The sequence below is a fragment of the Belonocnema kinseyi genome, chromosome 7 (assembly GCF_010883055.1).
Source record: "Belonocnema kinseyi isolate 2016_QV_RU_SX_M_011 chromosome 7, B_treatae_v1, whole genome shotgun sequence".
Taxonomy (NCBI): Eukaryota; Metazoa; Arthropoda; class Insecta; order Hymenoptera; family Cynipidae; genus Belonocnema; species Belonocnema kinseyi.
The window spans coordinates 114649645-114667300 of record NC_046663.1 but is presented as its reverse complement, the minus strand read 5'-3'; the positions used below and the strand labels follow the sequence as shown (position 1 = coordinate 114667300).

Below are 17656 nucleotides of genomic sequence, written 5' to 3'. Positions count from 1 at the left end.
CACAAAATTAAAGTTTAAAAGATATTCTTCCTGACTTTTTTGGCTGTTTTTTCGCATCTAAAAACTTATTGAAAAGAGATATCTATCACTAATTTTGAAGAATTGTTTGTAAAATTACCTGTGCTCTTTCACCATTCAGAACATCAAGCCAAGCAATGTCGGTATCGTCGAGATCATAAGCACATGCTTTTTCAGCTCGTTCGGGAGTATTACTCAAATTATGTTCTTCAGGATTGAAGTAATCGTCCCGGGATATTCTGATGAATTTTTTCGGCCTGCAAAATTTCAAATTTATCATATCAAGCACAGGTATTTTTTATTTTTGTCCAATACTTTGAATTTTCTAATAACAACATTCCATTTCACATGCTACTACAGTCCGGACAAAAAGTCCTGACATCTGGCTTTGAAGCTTTATCACTTGATGAGAAAAAATCGCAGAATGTTGAGTCAAAGACAGAAAGATTCTTCAACATTAATCAATGTAAATTAATAAAATTATGCCAGCTTGATTTTCGAAAAAAATGTTGTAGAGCAATTATCCTCAAATTTCACTATGTCGAGTTTGAAGTCCGCCACAAGTGGAAAAATTGGTATCAGAAATTTGAAAAAATTCATGAGTATTCTTTAACTTTTCAAGCTGTACTCTAGCTTAAAAGTATTTAAACTCATTAAGATTGCTTTTAATGCACACATTAATCATGTTTATTGATCATTCAATTTTTGAAATGAAACCGCTGCATCGAGACGCTTCTTTTAAGCCAGAATTCAGTTTGAAATATCTATCGAGAGCTCAAGAATTTACTTTTCCATTCACATTCGTTCAATTTCAAGTGCTCATAATTTAAACTTGCCTAATTTTAAATATTTTAATATGAAATTATCTCAATATTTGGCTTCTAATTCTAAAAGTCCAAATTTATATATGAAACCAAACAATTTTGTTTATTTTAATATAAAAATATTAAATTTGAAAGAATTGCGAACATTCCGAATAAAATGATTGTATTATTGAAAATTGAAGTGACGAAGCTTTGATAGGCCATAACAAAGTAAATAGACATTTTAGTAAATTCAGTAAATAGACATTTTACGTCATCAAAGATCGGATACCCCGCCGATATACATCCTTTTCAAAAGGAACATGAATGTTCTTATTGTGTATGAGAGTCTCACTTGAAGTTTCGCTACAACGAAGATTCATTGAGAATTGTACGTATCTTTCATCATATGATATTTTATTGTATTAAGACTAGTCCATTTTTGACTTCACTCAATTTTTATCAAATTTGATTGAAAATTGTTAAAATTTTTAAATAATTTTCTTATCAATTAGTGCAAAATGATCGATTTACGTAGAAATTATGTACGGCTTTTTGAAAATTTGCATACAAAGCCGCAGCTTGGCAAAAACAGAAACGATTTTACATTTGGTCTTTAAAATTCAAAAATTTAAAGTGTCTCAAACGCTTTAACTTCCCGCAGGCGCCGTTCGACAAATATGTGATATTTTTTTCAGCCATCCATCCGCCCTCTCATTCTACATAATGAACCGCAGTTACGCAACTTTTTTTAGAACAGGCAATTTTTTTTAAAAGACAACACTACCAAAAAATATTAATTTTCGATTTTTATAATACTTAGACCTTCATTAATTACTTTTAACATAAAAAAAGAAGTATGACCAAATATATCAGGAGAACATTGCGTATAAAAACTGGCAGGGACCACTCCCTTTACGTAACGAATTGCAGTATTTTGTACTTCAGAATAAATTAAAATTCAAACTCCTCTTGAATACCACAGAATGGAGTCATTAAGCGTGTTGTCAAAATTTGATCGATGGATTCTTGGTATTTCATTTCCAAGAATTTTGTGATTGGATAAAATAATAATAAAAATATGAACAATAAGATCAAAAACTCCTTACAAAATAATTTTATAAGCTTTTATATTATATAAGCTTATGAGCATTTTCCTAATTCTAAGATAAGGAATTTTATATGAATTATTTTATTATACTACTGTATGCATCTTAAACATAAAAAATCCACAAGAAAAACATAACAGAATAAATTCAATTAAATATAAGCTTTTTCGTTACTGTTCAATTGAAAATCAAATTGCTATCCAATAGTACCAAATCAGTAGCGTTGGTGTATCCTCACAACAGGTGAAAGCCCTTTAGAAGATAATAATTTACTTACAACTTGAATTCGCCCTGAGATTTGTTTGAACTGGTAGAAGCAACAGGAGTCTGATTAACAGCGACAACAGGTTCAGGGAGTGAGTCTGGATTAACGGGTACTTGGACCCCTCTTTCCCACTCTTGCTTCCACTGATCAGTAATCACCCAGTACTCATTTGGACTCAGAGGCTCGCTGTCCGGTAATTTCATCGCACTGATTAAATCTTTACGAAACAGTTCAGCCGGGGCCTCAGTAGCCGATCTGTTATATATACTCGATATTTTTATATCACTGAGAGGTCGGGGGGTCCAGGAAGCCCCCCCTTGACTGGTAGAAGCCATCGTCTCATCCTCCTCAGAGGGCCCAAGGGTGCTCGCTGATGTCGACGCACCCGCAACTGGTGGGCCCAATTTGCATTTTCTTCTCTTAATCGCGCCTGGGCCAGACGCCGAGTCATTGTCATTTCTATTGATTCTCTTGCCTCGTTGTGCCATTCTACTATACCAAATGAGCTAGTGGTATGCGGCACATGCAGAGAAGCCGTGCGCATCCTAGTTAACAAAAAAATATTTTTATTATTGATTATCACTATTATTTCAATGTCATCATTTTTAATCATTATGTCAATAGCAATAGGGAAGTTGCATACGTTTCAGATAATATATTTACAAGAAAGTTTAAAGGCATTCTAAATGTAAATGGGAAATCTCTGATGGCGAGTTCTGAACCAAGATTTTAGACTAGAAATCACTACAAGAGGTCAAAAAAATTTCTTTGTAAAAACGTTTTCTGTAGAAGAAGAACTTTTTTCACCTCCGACCCTATTTCAAAAGTAAACATTAACGTTTAAAAAGATGCAACTTCTTTATTACTATTAATGTAATTTTAAGTAAAATGGCAACCAATACAAAATAACTAAAAATATCGACGAAAACACTTCGAATCTACAAATATTTCATTATCGATTTTACTGGTTTATAAAATTACACAAAATTTAAATGTTTTTGGATTTTTCTTGCGTAAATTAGATTTAACCTTTTAATTTATCAAAAAATTATTGTAAAAAATGATAAATTTCTATACCAAGATGCAGCTAGTTGACAACATTCCAAGCAAACTTGAAAATTTGAACAGCAGATTCATCTTCAAAAAGAAAACAAGAAATGTGTCTTAGTGTCTTAAAGTTTTTCTAAATGCGGGATTTGAAGGTTAATTCATGTTAGAAACGATGTTCTATCAAGGTTAGTTTTGTAGGCTTTGGTTTCTTAATAATTTTAATGACAAAGTGAGAATTAAACTGAATATCGTTTTGGGCAACTAAACCTGATTAGATATAAATCTAGATCAATAAATAAATTAAAAAATGAATCATTCACTTCAACTGGTAAACTTTATATCCCAAAAGACTTTCTCAGTTTTTTTCCAGAGAATCTGCATAAAATAGGCATAATTACCAGAAACTTAGCAATTGCAGTAAAGCGGAAATGTTGAACTTGATGCAATTAAAAATTTTTTTAGTACGAATAGAGCAAAAACAATTGCTAACATCGTTCAAAATAGGAAAAACATTAGATTTAAACAAAGTGCAATTTAACGTCAACTCCGTGAATTTTATTTTATAAAAATTAGCATTTCCCGACTTGCAATGTGAAAGTTTTTTAGATTAGACACTTTCTAACAATGTTAGAGCACAAAAATGCAGAGCACCACCAAATTTCTATTTTACATATTTTCATTGCGATCAACCGAATTTTTCATTTTTTGTTGTCGCAAGAATCAAATTTCCTGAAGGAAATCGTAAGTACAGGATATTCTATGTACATACTATCTGCCTTCTTATGGAAAATTGCCCTTCAAAATGACAAATATTGGATTTTTTGTAGAATAAAAAACATAGAATTAATTTCAATTATAGCCATTCCAAAAAATCCTGGTTGAATCTAAGAAAGAATATGCAAAAACTAATTTTTGCACATAGTATTTTTATTTAAAATGACAAGATTTCGTAATTAGATTTTCCATTGAAAAAAATACTTACTACATCGCTATCCAGCAATTTATTATCTGGAATACAAGCGCCCTTTTGAACTGAAACAAAAAATACATTTTATTATATGATTAAAAAGAAGAAAATTTAATCCTAGGAGCTTACACTTGTTCTTCAAATGCTGAGCTTTCTAAATGATTTTCTAGAAAGTTCTCTAAAGTTATGAAAAATAATAAACAGTTGAAATCGACGTTAAGAAACAAAGAGTCCTAAATTCAATAGCTGCAAAATAATCTTCTAAGAAGTAGCAAATAGTTTTAAAAGTTGCTTTAAGATATCTAATTAAACTTACTGAGGACAACTAGAGTAGCCTTTAATATTCATAAAATCGAGACATTTTCTACAATTTTAAGACTATCCCTTAGATTGAATGAGAACCTTAACCACTTTTTATATTTCAGCCCCAACAAGTTTATATAATATATTCAAGCTGTATATATTCAGTCGGATAGTGTAATGCAGCTCTCATTATAATTAAAAAAAAAAAAGATTCCTATACCATATTTGCAGAAAACCTAGACACTGCGCAACATAAAACTTCACAAAATTCGACTTCTGGAACGAAAATAATTATAACGTACAAAAGCACACATGTAATTATCCCGGATAAGGGTTTCGAAAATATTTTTCTAAGAATGAAGGATAAATTACAAGGGTAGGGAAAAAAATCTCTAAAACAAGGCTTCGCTTATAAAAAATCATTTTTGATACGCAATTCCCATTAAAACCCCAGGTTAAAATTGAAACGTTTTATAACAAATTATTGTTAGTAAGCAAAAGAATTGTATAAATTTGATGACAAAAAAGCAATTTTTAAAGTAAAAACAGCACAATCTGCTCACAGAAGGATGATGATAAAAAAATACTACGGTATAAACAGAGGGCAATGACACTGACGTGAAAAAAAAAAACTTAATCCACAGAAATTAGCCGAAGCGCAAATTTATTTAATATTTCAGACATAATGCAAATAAACTAGACTTAGTAACTAAAACCCAAAATAAGCAGACTCATGTTAAGTTAATCAATAAGTAAGTAAACACTGATTTGTTCCTCACTGACTGAAACATGTTATTTTTAAACAAAAAATTTCTTAAACGAAAAATCACAATAAAATGGTGAAAATAAGCTTGGAAAAATTCTAAATGAGAAACAGAACTAGATAAACAACAGAAAGAAGAGATTTCTAGCTAAAAAAAATCGCTTCTTCTTTATAGACTAAAACCTGTCATTTGCAAGCAAAACAAACTATCTTAAAGCAAAGTAACTGACAAATTCATAGAAATAAGCTTGGACGAAGCTAGATTTTTAAATTAATTCGATAATATACTAAAATAAGTGTATTTAGAGGGAAAGTAGAAATTTGACAAAACGTAACCAATCAGCTGTGAGAATTTCAGTGTTTACAGGAAGCAAATGAGTCATATGGGCACAAAGTGAGATTTTTTACCTGAAAGGCTCAGTAATAATGACACTGAAGGTATATTTATGTTCACAGGATGAAGGATAATGGATGGAGGTGGTGGGCTACTTTGGTGGCAGGATCTAGTGGGCTTGCTGGATGTTGGAGGATACTTAAGAGGATAGAAGAATCACCATTGAATGGAATTCACGTGTGTGCAGCATCGGTGTCCATGCAGAAGATGAAAATAACCGGTGCAAATATGATCCTGGAGGTGGACCGAAGACGACAATTACACTGCTGCTAGTGGAAGGGGGAGAGGTTATAAAAAAGTGAGATCCGCGAGGAAACTGGGGTATCCGAGGCGACGTGGATCGTCCAGGGGGTGAGTATCGGAAAACTTTTGACGCAAGAACGTGTAGGATTGGCGGGGAATCGCGATATCGGGGAAAATCGTGGAAGGTTGCTCCCATCCTAGAGAACATGTAAACATTGAGTGGGAACCATAGCGTGCGTTCTTTCGAGAGATTTCACAAGCGAATGGAGTCACTGGGGGCGCGCGATGAATAAACGCCGAAACACTGACGCGGACGAAAGATGAAAATCGTGGGAAAACTTCACTCGTACGGGAGAAAATGCTTATTACTCCATTGCTCTGTTCCTGCTGTCCAACAACATTGACAATCCAGATGGCAGCAGCATCGTCCACACACGAGCACAGGATTCCTCACACACAGGCGGAAATCATCCTCCATTAATACCTTATTATTGATCTATTTAGATGAAATAGACTTTCGCGCACGTGAGCATTTCCAAGAAAGTACACGAGGACGGCCGAGACCGGGCAGAGAGCGATAAATGTAAGCAAATGTGTATACACGGCGTAAGTGCGTATACACGGCACTGTCACAGAATGTCCTCATTAGCAATTTACTCACTCTGATCCCACGATCCCCCACGTTTTCCCTGGCTGTCATTCACCCACACAACGTGAGCACGCTTTTTGATTTCCACACATTCCAAATCGTTAATATATTTACATAAAAGTGAATACTGGCATTTGGCGCCATCGTTTCCTGAAAAAATAACTGTGGAAGATCGTGTCACGTGATCAACTCTCGCTGGGCATTAGCTTTCATTTTAACCCCAATCTCAGGAATACCAACATCCGAAATATCCCTAGGCTCGATCTGCTTCAAAACTGCATATCTTTCAAATACGAAAGAAGAGTTGTTCTGGTGTTCGTCAAAAGACAAAACCTGTTTCGAAATTAATGATTATTATTTTAATTTAATATCATGTTCCTTGAATTACTCCGTTACTTTTCGAAAAATAAGGGCATATGATACTTACCATATGAGCCCCATCAGATTCCTCGATTTTTTACAATAATTAATATTTTTGCCGAAACTCTGAAAATAACAAATACGATAAGAAACATAACATATAACGTCCGCTCATTCTTGTTTTTTTTTTTTTTTTGTTACAAATTTAAGAAAGATTATGAGATCGGTAAAACAGAAAGTCTCTTTTTTGTGCATTTTTTCAAAAAATAATATCACCCTCGCTTCTTTTTCATTTTTTTTCGATATTTCCTAATGTTTCGATTAAAAATATTAATTATTGTTAAAAGGACTCGGGGAATCTGATCACATCTGATTCGCCTCTTATGATAAGTAATACATTAGCTTTTGAGTACAAAAATGCTGCTACTTGATATAGGTAAAGCAGGACATAGAGAATCGATGTTCTCTTTCCAATCAAAAAGAGAGTATTTGGGCAGACGGGCGTTATTGATGTACGTGAACACACCAAGTAACTTAAAGAGAGATGAGGTGGGTGATAGGCGATCCCATGTATTTAATTTCGAACGATTTTCGCCAGCGCCATCTATTACCTGAGGCTTTTGCGAACTAAAATAAAGCGCCCCCAATTACTCAGGCCAGTTTACGTACTGAAATAGATAATGGACGGCCCCACTTGAGCGGTCAAACAGGGCGGCATTTTTCGAGTGTGACAATGTCGGTAGAGAAAATCAGTGTTTGTAATTTCGCGTATATGCTAGGTGAATTTGGGATGCATTAATTAAAAAGTTAACATAAAAGAATCTAAACGATCCAAAGGAATTTTTTTAAATTATGCACAATTAAAACTTTTGAAAAAATTACTGTTTTTTTGGTATTCAAAGATTAATTTCAGAGCCTATTAATCAAAATTTTAATCATTCTTTTAATACATAACGATGAAAAAAATCAAAAATGGTGGAAAATAACAAACATTTTTATTGAAAATTAATACTTTTTTGGTGTTTGAAGATTACTACATATTTTTTGAATCCATTGTTTATTGGTAGAAAATTTATCTTCTCGGTTAAAAAATCATATTTTTCATTAAAAATTTTACTCTTTTTTGGAAATTGGTTGATTTTGAATTGAAAATTTAACTATTTTATTTATGCTTCGAAATTGATATTTTTAAATTAAAAATTCATCTATTTGGTTGACAGTTTTAAGATTTTTATTTTCAAGTTTGATGTTTTTATCAGAAAATTAATTTTCTAGGTTAAAAATTCCTCTATTTATTGAAAATTAAACATTTTTTAAATCCATTGTTTTTGGGTTGAAAATTGAACTATCTAATATGTCTGTTTAATGCTTGAAAATTAATCTTAGTAGAAAATTCATTTTTTGTGTTACAAATGTAAGTACAAATGTAAGTTGTTTTTTAAAGATATTTTGTAAATTTTCGGAAATATATTTTTTTAATCACTCAGAATCTTCTGAAATTTCTAAATGTCTAAAACGGAAGCAAATTTTTCTTAAAATTTAAAAAAATATTAAAAAACCTTTCAAAGTTTTAAAAACGTTTCTAAGTATCTAATTCAAAATTTTTCAAAACCGATTTTTTTAAATAATTTGTTTAAAGTTTTTGTAAAAGTGAAATTGGAAAAATGTATTGAAGTAAAGTTCAGTCAAAAGGCTAATTATAACTTTTGTGTTACGAAAGGAATGAATGTTGATTTAGAAAACAAATTGGACATAACGTAAGTTATGGCAGGGTCATTCCATTTTTTTTTTAATTCTGTGGAAAAAGTGGAAAAATCATGTAATCTTGCAAATATTGACAGGATTTTTTTGATTGAAAGATTAATTTCAAAGATTATTATTCAAAGTCTTATTAATTATTTTAGTAAGCCATGGCAATAAATGGTGGAAATTTAAAATACTTATTGAAAATGCGTGTTTTTTTGTTTGTTTAAAATTCAAGTACATATTTGTTAAATTAGTTGTATTTTGGCAGAAAATAAATCTTGTATGAAAATTCCTTTTTTGTATTGAAAATTCAAATATTTGGTTGAAAAATCATTTTTTTATTTAAAATTTTGGATTGGAAATTGAAGTATTTACCAAGAAAATTTGTTGGTTCAAGATGTAACTATTCTATTTTTTTATTGGTTTAAGATTAATCTTCTTACTTTTTTTATAGAATATTTAACTATTTCTTGAAAATTCGTCGTTTTATAAATATTTCATAAATATTAGGAAATCTTTTAAACTTCTAAAATATTTTTAATCACTTTAACACTTCTAAATTCTTCAACACCCAAATTTTTCTTACAATTTTTAAGTCCTAAAAAATTTTTAAATTGCCGAGGATATTATGGATTCTTTCTCAGCATTTTTAGAAATCTTTTAAAATTGTCTCAGACAATTTCTTTTTAAAAACAAGAAATCGTTTCATGAATATGATTTTAGTGGATTTTTCAGTTTGTTATTTGCTGAGATGCCAACAAATGTTGAGCGAAATATAGATTTATTAAGACTTAGAAAGAAAAAGCTTTTTAAGAGATTTGAAAGATTTGAAGAGGATAAAAAAGTTTTCTTAAGTTTCCTAACAAAATTCAACCCTTTTCTTATTTTTAAACTTCATTTGAAAAAATTACTTAAAAAGATTCCAAGATTTTTAAAGAAAATTATCAAAATAATCAAAAATTAGTTTTGAGAGAATATTCTACAACTTTTTCAAAAAATTGCCAAAAAAGATTCTGGAAAACTTTAATACTGAGAAGATTTGTAAAAGATAAAAGAAAATTTAGATTTCTGAAGATTTAAAAATAAAGTTTTTCATTCTATTTCAGAATTTGGAAAGATTTTAAGAAATTAAAAATTTTTTAGTCTAACATTTCGGGGAAATTTTTAATTTATTTTTTATTTAAAAAACAAAATTTTTTAAAGAAAATTTTTTAATATTTTGAAACTTTTTAAAACATTAAAAAACTGCGTTGACTCAAGAATCCGGTAAACAAAAGTATCAACACTCAGAAATTTCGAAAAAGTAAATAAGATTTATCGCGCATGGGCTTGGACTGGTGTCATTTTTAGATGCCGGTTGCCGACAGTAGAACCATGCGGTGGTTGTTTAATCTTTTTCTTTAAAATTTTATATACGGTATTTCCTGAATTCATATAATTTGATATAATATTTAATATTTTACAGACTATTGAAAATTCTTAAATTAGAAAAATCCGGAACCACAAAATTCCTGAATTCACCCAATTTGTTGAAATAATATTGGTAGGGCGGAGGGGAATCTTTGATTCTCGCAGGATCTTAGCACCTCTAGTTCGCAGAACCGGCGGAGAGTTTCCAAGAAATGTATTTCCCCGCGAAATAAATGCAATATAAAAGGATGAGTATCTCTTTAAAACTGCTTCCTTGAACACTTATTATATAATCTAATTAAATTGTATTTAGTTAAACTTTCAATAAATAAATAAATTGATTAAAATAAATTAAATAAAAAAGTATCTAATTTTTCTTTAACTTTTAATAATTTTCACATTTCCGAATTTATAACTGAGTTATTATCCTCAGCTTATAAAAATAGAAAGAAAAAACTTTTAAAAAATCTGGGCTATTAATTTCAACTTCAGTTTAGAGTTAAAAAATGACGTTTTTTTTTTGCAATTACAATCATTTTTAATACAAAATACAAATTTGGAATAAATATTTGCTTGTTACAAAGGTAAAACCACATTTCAAGATTTGACAAGAAGGAATCTCGGCTTATCAGTTTCTCTTTAAAGTTAAATAAATATAAATTTAGTAAGATTGCGCAGAAATTCTTAAAAACATTTTTGAAGATTTCACATATGCCGAAACAAATGCAGAAAATTTTTATGCTTTTTTTTTATTTTGCAGGATACACAAAATATTAGGAAAAATTAGAGTCAGCTTAAAAGGTATTCAAGACTTCTAAAAGATTTGAAGAAATAATTTTTAAAATAAATTTTTGAAAAGCGATTCATGTTTTTAAATATTGTTAATCTCTTCAAAAATTCTGAAATTTCCAAATAATGTTAATCATAAAAAATTACCTTTTTACAATGAAAGTTCAAAACTTAGAGATTTTTAGAAACTTTCAGAGAAATCTTAACAACAAAATTTCATCCTTTCAAAATTCTTAAATAGCTTCTAACATTTTTTTCGAAATACTCATCATTTTATAAAATTGCTCAAAAATATTTTAAAAATTTATAGAAAATTTTAAATTGTCTAAAAGATTTCAAATTTTAAATTACTTTAAAACTTTTACAAAACTTCTACACCTTCAAAATATCTTTTCAAATCATTCAGTTTTCCTAAAAAATCTTTTAATTGTCCTAAAATCTTCTGTATTTTTTTTCGTGTGTTTTAAAATCAAAACTCAATTATTAAAAAAATTAAGATATTCTAAGTTTTTTGCTTATTATGTATTTCGTTTTTCTTACCTCTTTCAAAGTTTGAAAAAGTTTACAAATTGTATGCTGCGATAGCAAAAATTTGAAGAACAGAGTTATTTCCTATAATATTCACTCAAAAAGATGTCTAGTAAATCAACTTTAATTCTGGTTAAATATGGCCTTACTATTTTTCTGGTTACAATTAACCAGATTGTATGGTTACTTTAACCAGAATTCTTGTTAATTTAACTAGAATTCTGCTTACTTTAACCAGAAAAAATAGTAAGGGCATATTAAACCAGAATTCTGGTTGATTTAACCAGACATTTTTTTGACTGTTAGAAAACCCATTTGCAACTGAAAATTTTTCTTTTTGATCAATAATGTTTAGAAACAATTGAAAAACATTTGATGATGAAATAAAATTACTCAATTGAATTTCATTTTTCATATCTAACTTTGTCTATTAAATCATTAATATCCATGGGCGAAATGGGTCTATTCTCCCTGTTAATAACAGTTAATATGCATAAATATATTAAATTGAATGCATTATTTTCTAACGCAAGCAATTAAAAATTCTTTGGAACATTTTTAAATATTCTCAAATATTGAAAGTCCTTCAAAATATTTTGACACACCTCGAACTTTTTTTCAAATATTTTTAAAGTACTTTTGAATGTTTTGAATAAACAATCTAAAATTTGTTTAATTCTTTGAAATTTCTTAAAATAATAAAAATAAGTTGAAAATTCCTTGACATCTTTTAAAGCATCCTCAAATATTTCAAATCTTTTGAAATCTTTTGAAATCTCTTGAAATTTTTTAAAGCTCTTGAAAATATATTGAAATTTTAAAAATACCATGAAATATATCAAATCCTTTAAATCTCGTATTAAATTACTGTAATCAATTGAAAATTCCTTGGAATCTTTTAAAATTCTGTCAAATTTGTCAAATCTTTTAAAATCTGTCGAAATACCTAGAAATTTTTTTTTAAATTTCTAAAGTACTTTTGAATTGGCTTCCGTTTCCGGCATGAAAGTGTAAAGTAGTGGGAATTACTGATGCTGAGTTTTTCTGATATTGTGGTTATATTTGAGGTGAGTGGATTGTGGAAGTGTGTAGAAGGGTGTGGAGGTGAGAGATCTAATTGAGGGATTGTGAGATTGCAAAGGGGAGGTAGATATTTTGGGGGATTGAGAAAGATTTGTGTGGAAGTTTGTTTGGAGATTTGTGACAGGATGGGAAGACTGTGTTGACGGTTTGGTAGTAGCAGGGCTGGGTAGTGACAAAAAAGGTGAGACAGGTACCAGACAGCGACGGTAGAGGCAGGGAAGTATAGAAGGCGGGAAAGTTTGAATTTGATTAATGGCTAGAGGAGCGAGTACCTCCGCAGAAGAAACAAAGTTAGAGCAGAAAGTGTTCAGTACGCCGAAAGAAGAGATAAAGGAAAGGAAGGCAAGGGGGAAGTATAAAAAAAACTATAGAAAAGGAAAGATTGAGAGCAAAAAGCGTAGGGTCAATAGAAGCATTTATCAAAAGGAAGAGAGGGGAGAGGGAAAGCAGTGAAGAGAAGGAAGATATCGGGGCTAGTGTAAAATACCAGAAAATGTTTAGATCGCCGCCGGAAAAGCAGAGTTTGATAGGGAAAAGCGATAACAGGGAGGGTGCTGACGGTAGCGGAGATGAAAATGAAGTGTCGATGAAAGAAGAAAGACTAAAGGAAATGAGAGAAGTGATGATAGAGGTAATGGGGATTTATGAAGAAAAGAAGAAGAGAAGGGAAGAGGAATTAAAGAAGGAAATTAGGCGGGAAATGGATGAAGTTAAGAAAGAAATATAAAAATCAGAAGAAATCCGGGAAAAGTTAGAAAAGAGGATGGAGTCATTGGAGCAAAAACTAGAGAAGCAGGAAGAAGTTAATCATACAAAGGTAGAGGAGATAAGAGGTAGGATGAAGAAACTTGAAAGCTCGAACGGGAATTGCGGTGGGGGCGAGAGTGGGAATAAGGAGATGGAAAGGCTGAGAAACATAGAACAAAGAATAGAAAGGAAAGAGAGGGAAGAAAGAAAATTAAACATAGTGATAAAGGGTATAAGATTAGAGGGGAAAGAGCAAATGGAAGAGGTGGACGAAGTACTAAAGAGGATTGATGCTAAGGTAGAGATAGAGGAAATGCGAAATATAGGAAGGGAAGTGAGAAGAGGGGAGATAATGGTACTGGTGAAACTAAAGACATGGGAAGATAAAAGGGAGGTGACGACAAAGAAGAGGTTATTATATGGTAGTCCGGAGAGAATGGAGGATGATTTCACATGGGTAGAAAGGAAGATGCAGTATAAATTATAAATTAATTATGGGTTAAGTATGGGAGAATTGAAATAGATGGAGTATGGTGGGATTGGGATGAAGAAAGGGAAGAGATAGTAAGAAATGAGGTGCAGGGAAACTAGAAGAGGAAGGAACGGGAGAGGGATGTAGTCATAATGATGGAGACGTGGTTAGATGAAAAGGGATTGGAAAGAGTAAGGGGAAGGTTACCAAGAGGTTACAAATGGCAATTTCAAAATGCAAAGAGGAAGAATAAAAAAGGCAAAGCAATGGGAGGAATGGTGATGGGAGTAAGGAATGAATGTATATCAGGGAAAGATAAGAAAGACAGGAATGAACAAAAAGAAGGAGTAATAGTAGAAGAGGCTATGATGGGAGGAGAGAAGTGGAAGCTAGTAGGGATTTATGTGAAAGGTGATATGCAGGAAAAAGCAGAGGAGATTAAAGAAATGATTGAAGAAAATAAAGAAGAAATTAGGATGATAATAGGTGGCGATTTCAATGCGAGAACAGGAGACAGAGGAGGAGGGGAATCGGGAGAAGAGAGAGGCAAAGAATCCAACGATAAGGTACTAAATGGGGAGGGAAAAAAGTAGTTGCAGAGCTTGGAGGAGTTGGGATGGAATATCTTAAACGGGAATATAGAAGAGGATGAAAAAGGAGAATATATACGCTCAGGAAGTGAAAGGGGAACGGTAATTAATTATGTGATAGTGGATGATGAGGTAAGAGAGAAGGTTAAGAAACTAGAGGTAGGAGAATATATTGATTCGGATTACTTTCCCTTAATATTGTCATTAGAGGGTCAAAAAGGAATAGCAATATGAGTAAAAGGGGAGCAAATGTAAAAAGTGTAGGAGAAGGGGATTGGTCAAGGGAAGGAAAAGAACAGTTTAGAGAAAAAATAAGAAATATCAAAATGGGAGAGGGAAATGTGGACGAGGAGATGGGAAAAATAATAAAGGAAATAAAAATAGGATTAGAGTGCACAAACAATAATGAAGTTTGTAAAGGGGGGAATAGAAGTGAGTAGAATGAGGACTGTAAAGAGAAAAAAGGAGGTCAGAAAGGAATTAAGAAAGTATAGAAAAGAAAAAAGTAATGGGGAAAAATATAGGAAAAAAAGAAAGAGTATACTGAGTTGTGTTATCAAAAGAAAGAGGAAGAGAATAAAAGGGTTGATGAAGAGGCGGAGAAGACTAGGACGGAAGAAGAGGTATGGAAGGTAGTAAATAGAGAAAGAAAAAGAGTAAACCAAGATATTGAAATGATAGAATGGAAGAAATATTTTTTGGATTTGCTAGGAGGAGTAGAGAGAAATGTTGTAAAGGGAGGAAAATATGGTAGAGAAAGAAACGAGGAAGAGGAAATTTCAAGGGAAGAGATAGTTAAAGTTTTAGGAATAATGAAGGATGGAAAGGCACCTGGTATAGATGAGATTCCAAATGAAGTATGGAAATATGGAGGGGAGGAACTTGAGGAATGGGCATGGATAATGTGTAATAGGGTATGGAGAGGAGAGGAGTGGCCAGAGTTATTGAAAGAAGGAGCAATTACACCAATAGTAAAGAAAGGCAACAGAGAGGAGGTTAAAGATTATAGGGGGGTAACGTTGATGCCAACACTGTATAAAGTATATGTAACTATTTTGTCGGAGAGATTAAAGATAGAAGTTGAAGAAAAAAAGATCGAGTCACCGAATCAGACAGGGTTTAGAAAAGGAATGGGGGTCATGGACAACATATATGTTCTGAACTATCTAGTAAATAAGAGAATTAAAAGGGAAAAAGGGGCAATGATAGCAATGTTCGTGTACTTCAAGGCGACGTTTGACTCATTAAACCGAGGAGAAATAGAAAAAGTTATGATAAAAAAGGGGATAAGAGAGGGATTAATAAAGAGAGTATCAGAAATTTTTAGAGAGACAAGAAGCAGGGTAAAGGTAGGAGAGAAAGTAGGAGATAGTTTCTGGTTGGTAAGAGGTGTGAGACAAGGGTGTCCTCTGAGCCCACTTTCATTTAATTTATTAATATCAGACTTGAAAGAAGAAATGAGGAGAAAGGGTTGGGGAGGAGTTAGGATAGGGAATGAAAAGATATATACACTGGCATACGCAAACAACATAGTGTGTGTGTTTTTTTTTTTTTTTATTAATTACAGGATTAGAGAAATACTTAGATGGGAAAAAGCTGAATGTAAATGTAGAAAAGACAAAGATAATGAGGTTTAGAAAAGGAGGGGGAAGGAAGAAAGAAGGGACAGGGAGATGAAAAGGAATAAAGTTAGAAGAAGTCAAAGAAAGATATTGAGAGTTTACAAGAAAGGTATATAAGGTGGACACTAGGGGCAGACTGGAGGAAGCCAGGATATATGGTGAGAGAAGAAGCGCAAAGAGGTAAGTTAAGTATTAGAGCGGGAAAGAGGGCATGGATATTTGAGACGAAGCTAAGGGAGGGGAGTTGGCTAGAAAATGTTTGATGGAGGTAGAAGAGAGGAGAGGGAGGGCGATCGAATTAACAAAATGGGAAGAAGAAAGGAGGGAGTTCTTTAATGATAGAGAAATAGAAGACGGGACTGGAGTAAACTATGAAGAATTTGAAAAAGGGAGAGGGAAAGGCAATTAATAGAAAGATGGGGAGCGATTGAGAAATCAAAACACAATAAATGGTATACGATGATAAAAAAGGAAGGGATGCCAAAGTATTTAGAAAAGGGTTGGGGAGAGAAAAGGTGGGCCAGAATAGCAAGATTTTGATTGGGAAAGGTGGTAACGGAGGGTATGTATTGAGAAAAAGAAGAGAAAAGAAAGTGTAGAATATGTGAATGGGAGGAGGAAACATGGGAGCATGTATGGGAAGGATTTAGGAGAGGAATGGAAGATAAAGGAAGCTGGCAAGAAAATGTTTTTAAGATTGTAGGGGAAGATGGATTAGAAGAAGAATGGATGAAGTAGTTGGAGGGTGCTAGAGGAGCGAATGAGGGAGAATGAAAGAATGCACGTGAAAAAGGTAAATGGAGGTATAAAAAAGTGAAAAAAAAAGAAACGGAAGTCGCTTAGATTAGAAGCGTGAAAATTGTAAGTAATGGTAAAGTAAAAGTTAAGTAGACTAAGATGCGTTTGCGTTCTCATGCTCTCTCTCTCTCTCGCTTGCACTCTCGCTTTCTTTTGCTTGCTCACTCTCTTGCTAATAAGTCCTAAATTGCGCTATCGCAGGAAATAGAAATAAGGAACTAGACATAAGATTTTAAGTGAATAGTTGTAAATAATTGCATATATAGAAACGATGCGATTGTAAAAAATATAGATTTAAACGGAAAGATTGTAAGGAATGGAAGTCATGTAAACCCTTAGGGGACACATTGTGAATAAAGAAGAAATACTTTTGAATTTTTTTAAATAACCCTTCTAAAATTTTGTTAAATCTTTGAAATTCCTTTAAATTATAAAAACTAATTAAAAATTCCTTGACATCTTTAAAATATCCAAAATATTTAAAATGCGTAAAAATCTTTTGAAATCTCTTGAAATTTTGTAAAGCTTCAGATGAAAATTTAAACAAAGAGAAAAGTTCCAAAACGTTAAATATTGAAATGTTTGCAGATTAGAGTTTTGAAAATGGGCTGAATAAAAATTCAAAGCTGTCGAAATCTAATTTTCAAACATTTTCAACTATTCAATAAGGATAATTTTTAACTCGATGGGATTCAAGTCTCCATATCTTGAATTGTAAAATTGAAAGTTGAATAATAAAAAATTAATAATCATGGATTAATTGAAAGCGTTCAAAATATAAAATTACGTTTTTCAATTAGCCAATCTCTGAATGAAATTATTTCAGACTGAAATTTAGAAAACAGAAAAATTTTAATGTTCGTAGATTAGTTAAAGTATTAAATTAAAGTGTTAATAGAAATTACTCGAGTTAAAGTTTATCTATTTCTAAAACGATTGTTGTATGT

The 17656-nt window shown here is 31.8% G+C and overlaps 1 protein-coding gene across 3 annotated transcripts in view; it reads right to left on the bottom strand.

Annotated features, from left to right (window-relative positions):
- LOC117177509 (PHD finger protein rhinoceros) overlaps positions 1 to 6716 on the bottom strand; it is a 32178-nt gene extending 25462 nt beyond the window's left edge. For 2 of the 3 annotated variants that reach the window (XM_033368260.1, XM_033368262.1), the window contains exons 1-4: positions 5833 to 6716; positions 4228 to 4277; positions 2208 to 2740; positions 119 to 275 (exon numbers count right to left, since the gene is read on the bottom strand). In XM_033368260.1, coding sequence (XP_033224151.1) covers positions 119 to 275; positions 2208 to 2683 — 633 coding nt within the window. In that variant the 5' untranslated portion in view covers positions 2684 to 2740; positions 4228 to 4277; positions 5833 to 6716. The remainder of the gene's footprint in view (positions 1 to 118; positions 276 to 2207; positions 2741 to 4227; positions 4278 to 5832) is intronic. The other variant, XM_033368261.1, reaches the window with a different exon arrangement.
- Between the last annotated feature and the right edge of the window lie 10940 nt (positions 6717 to 17656).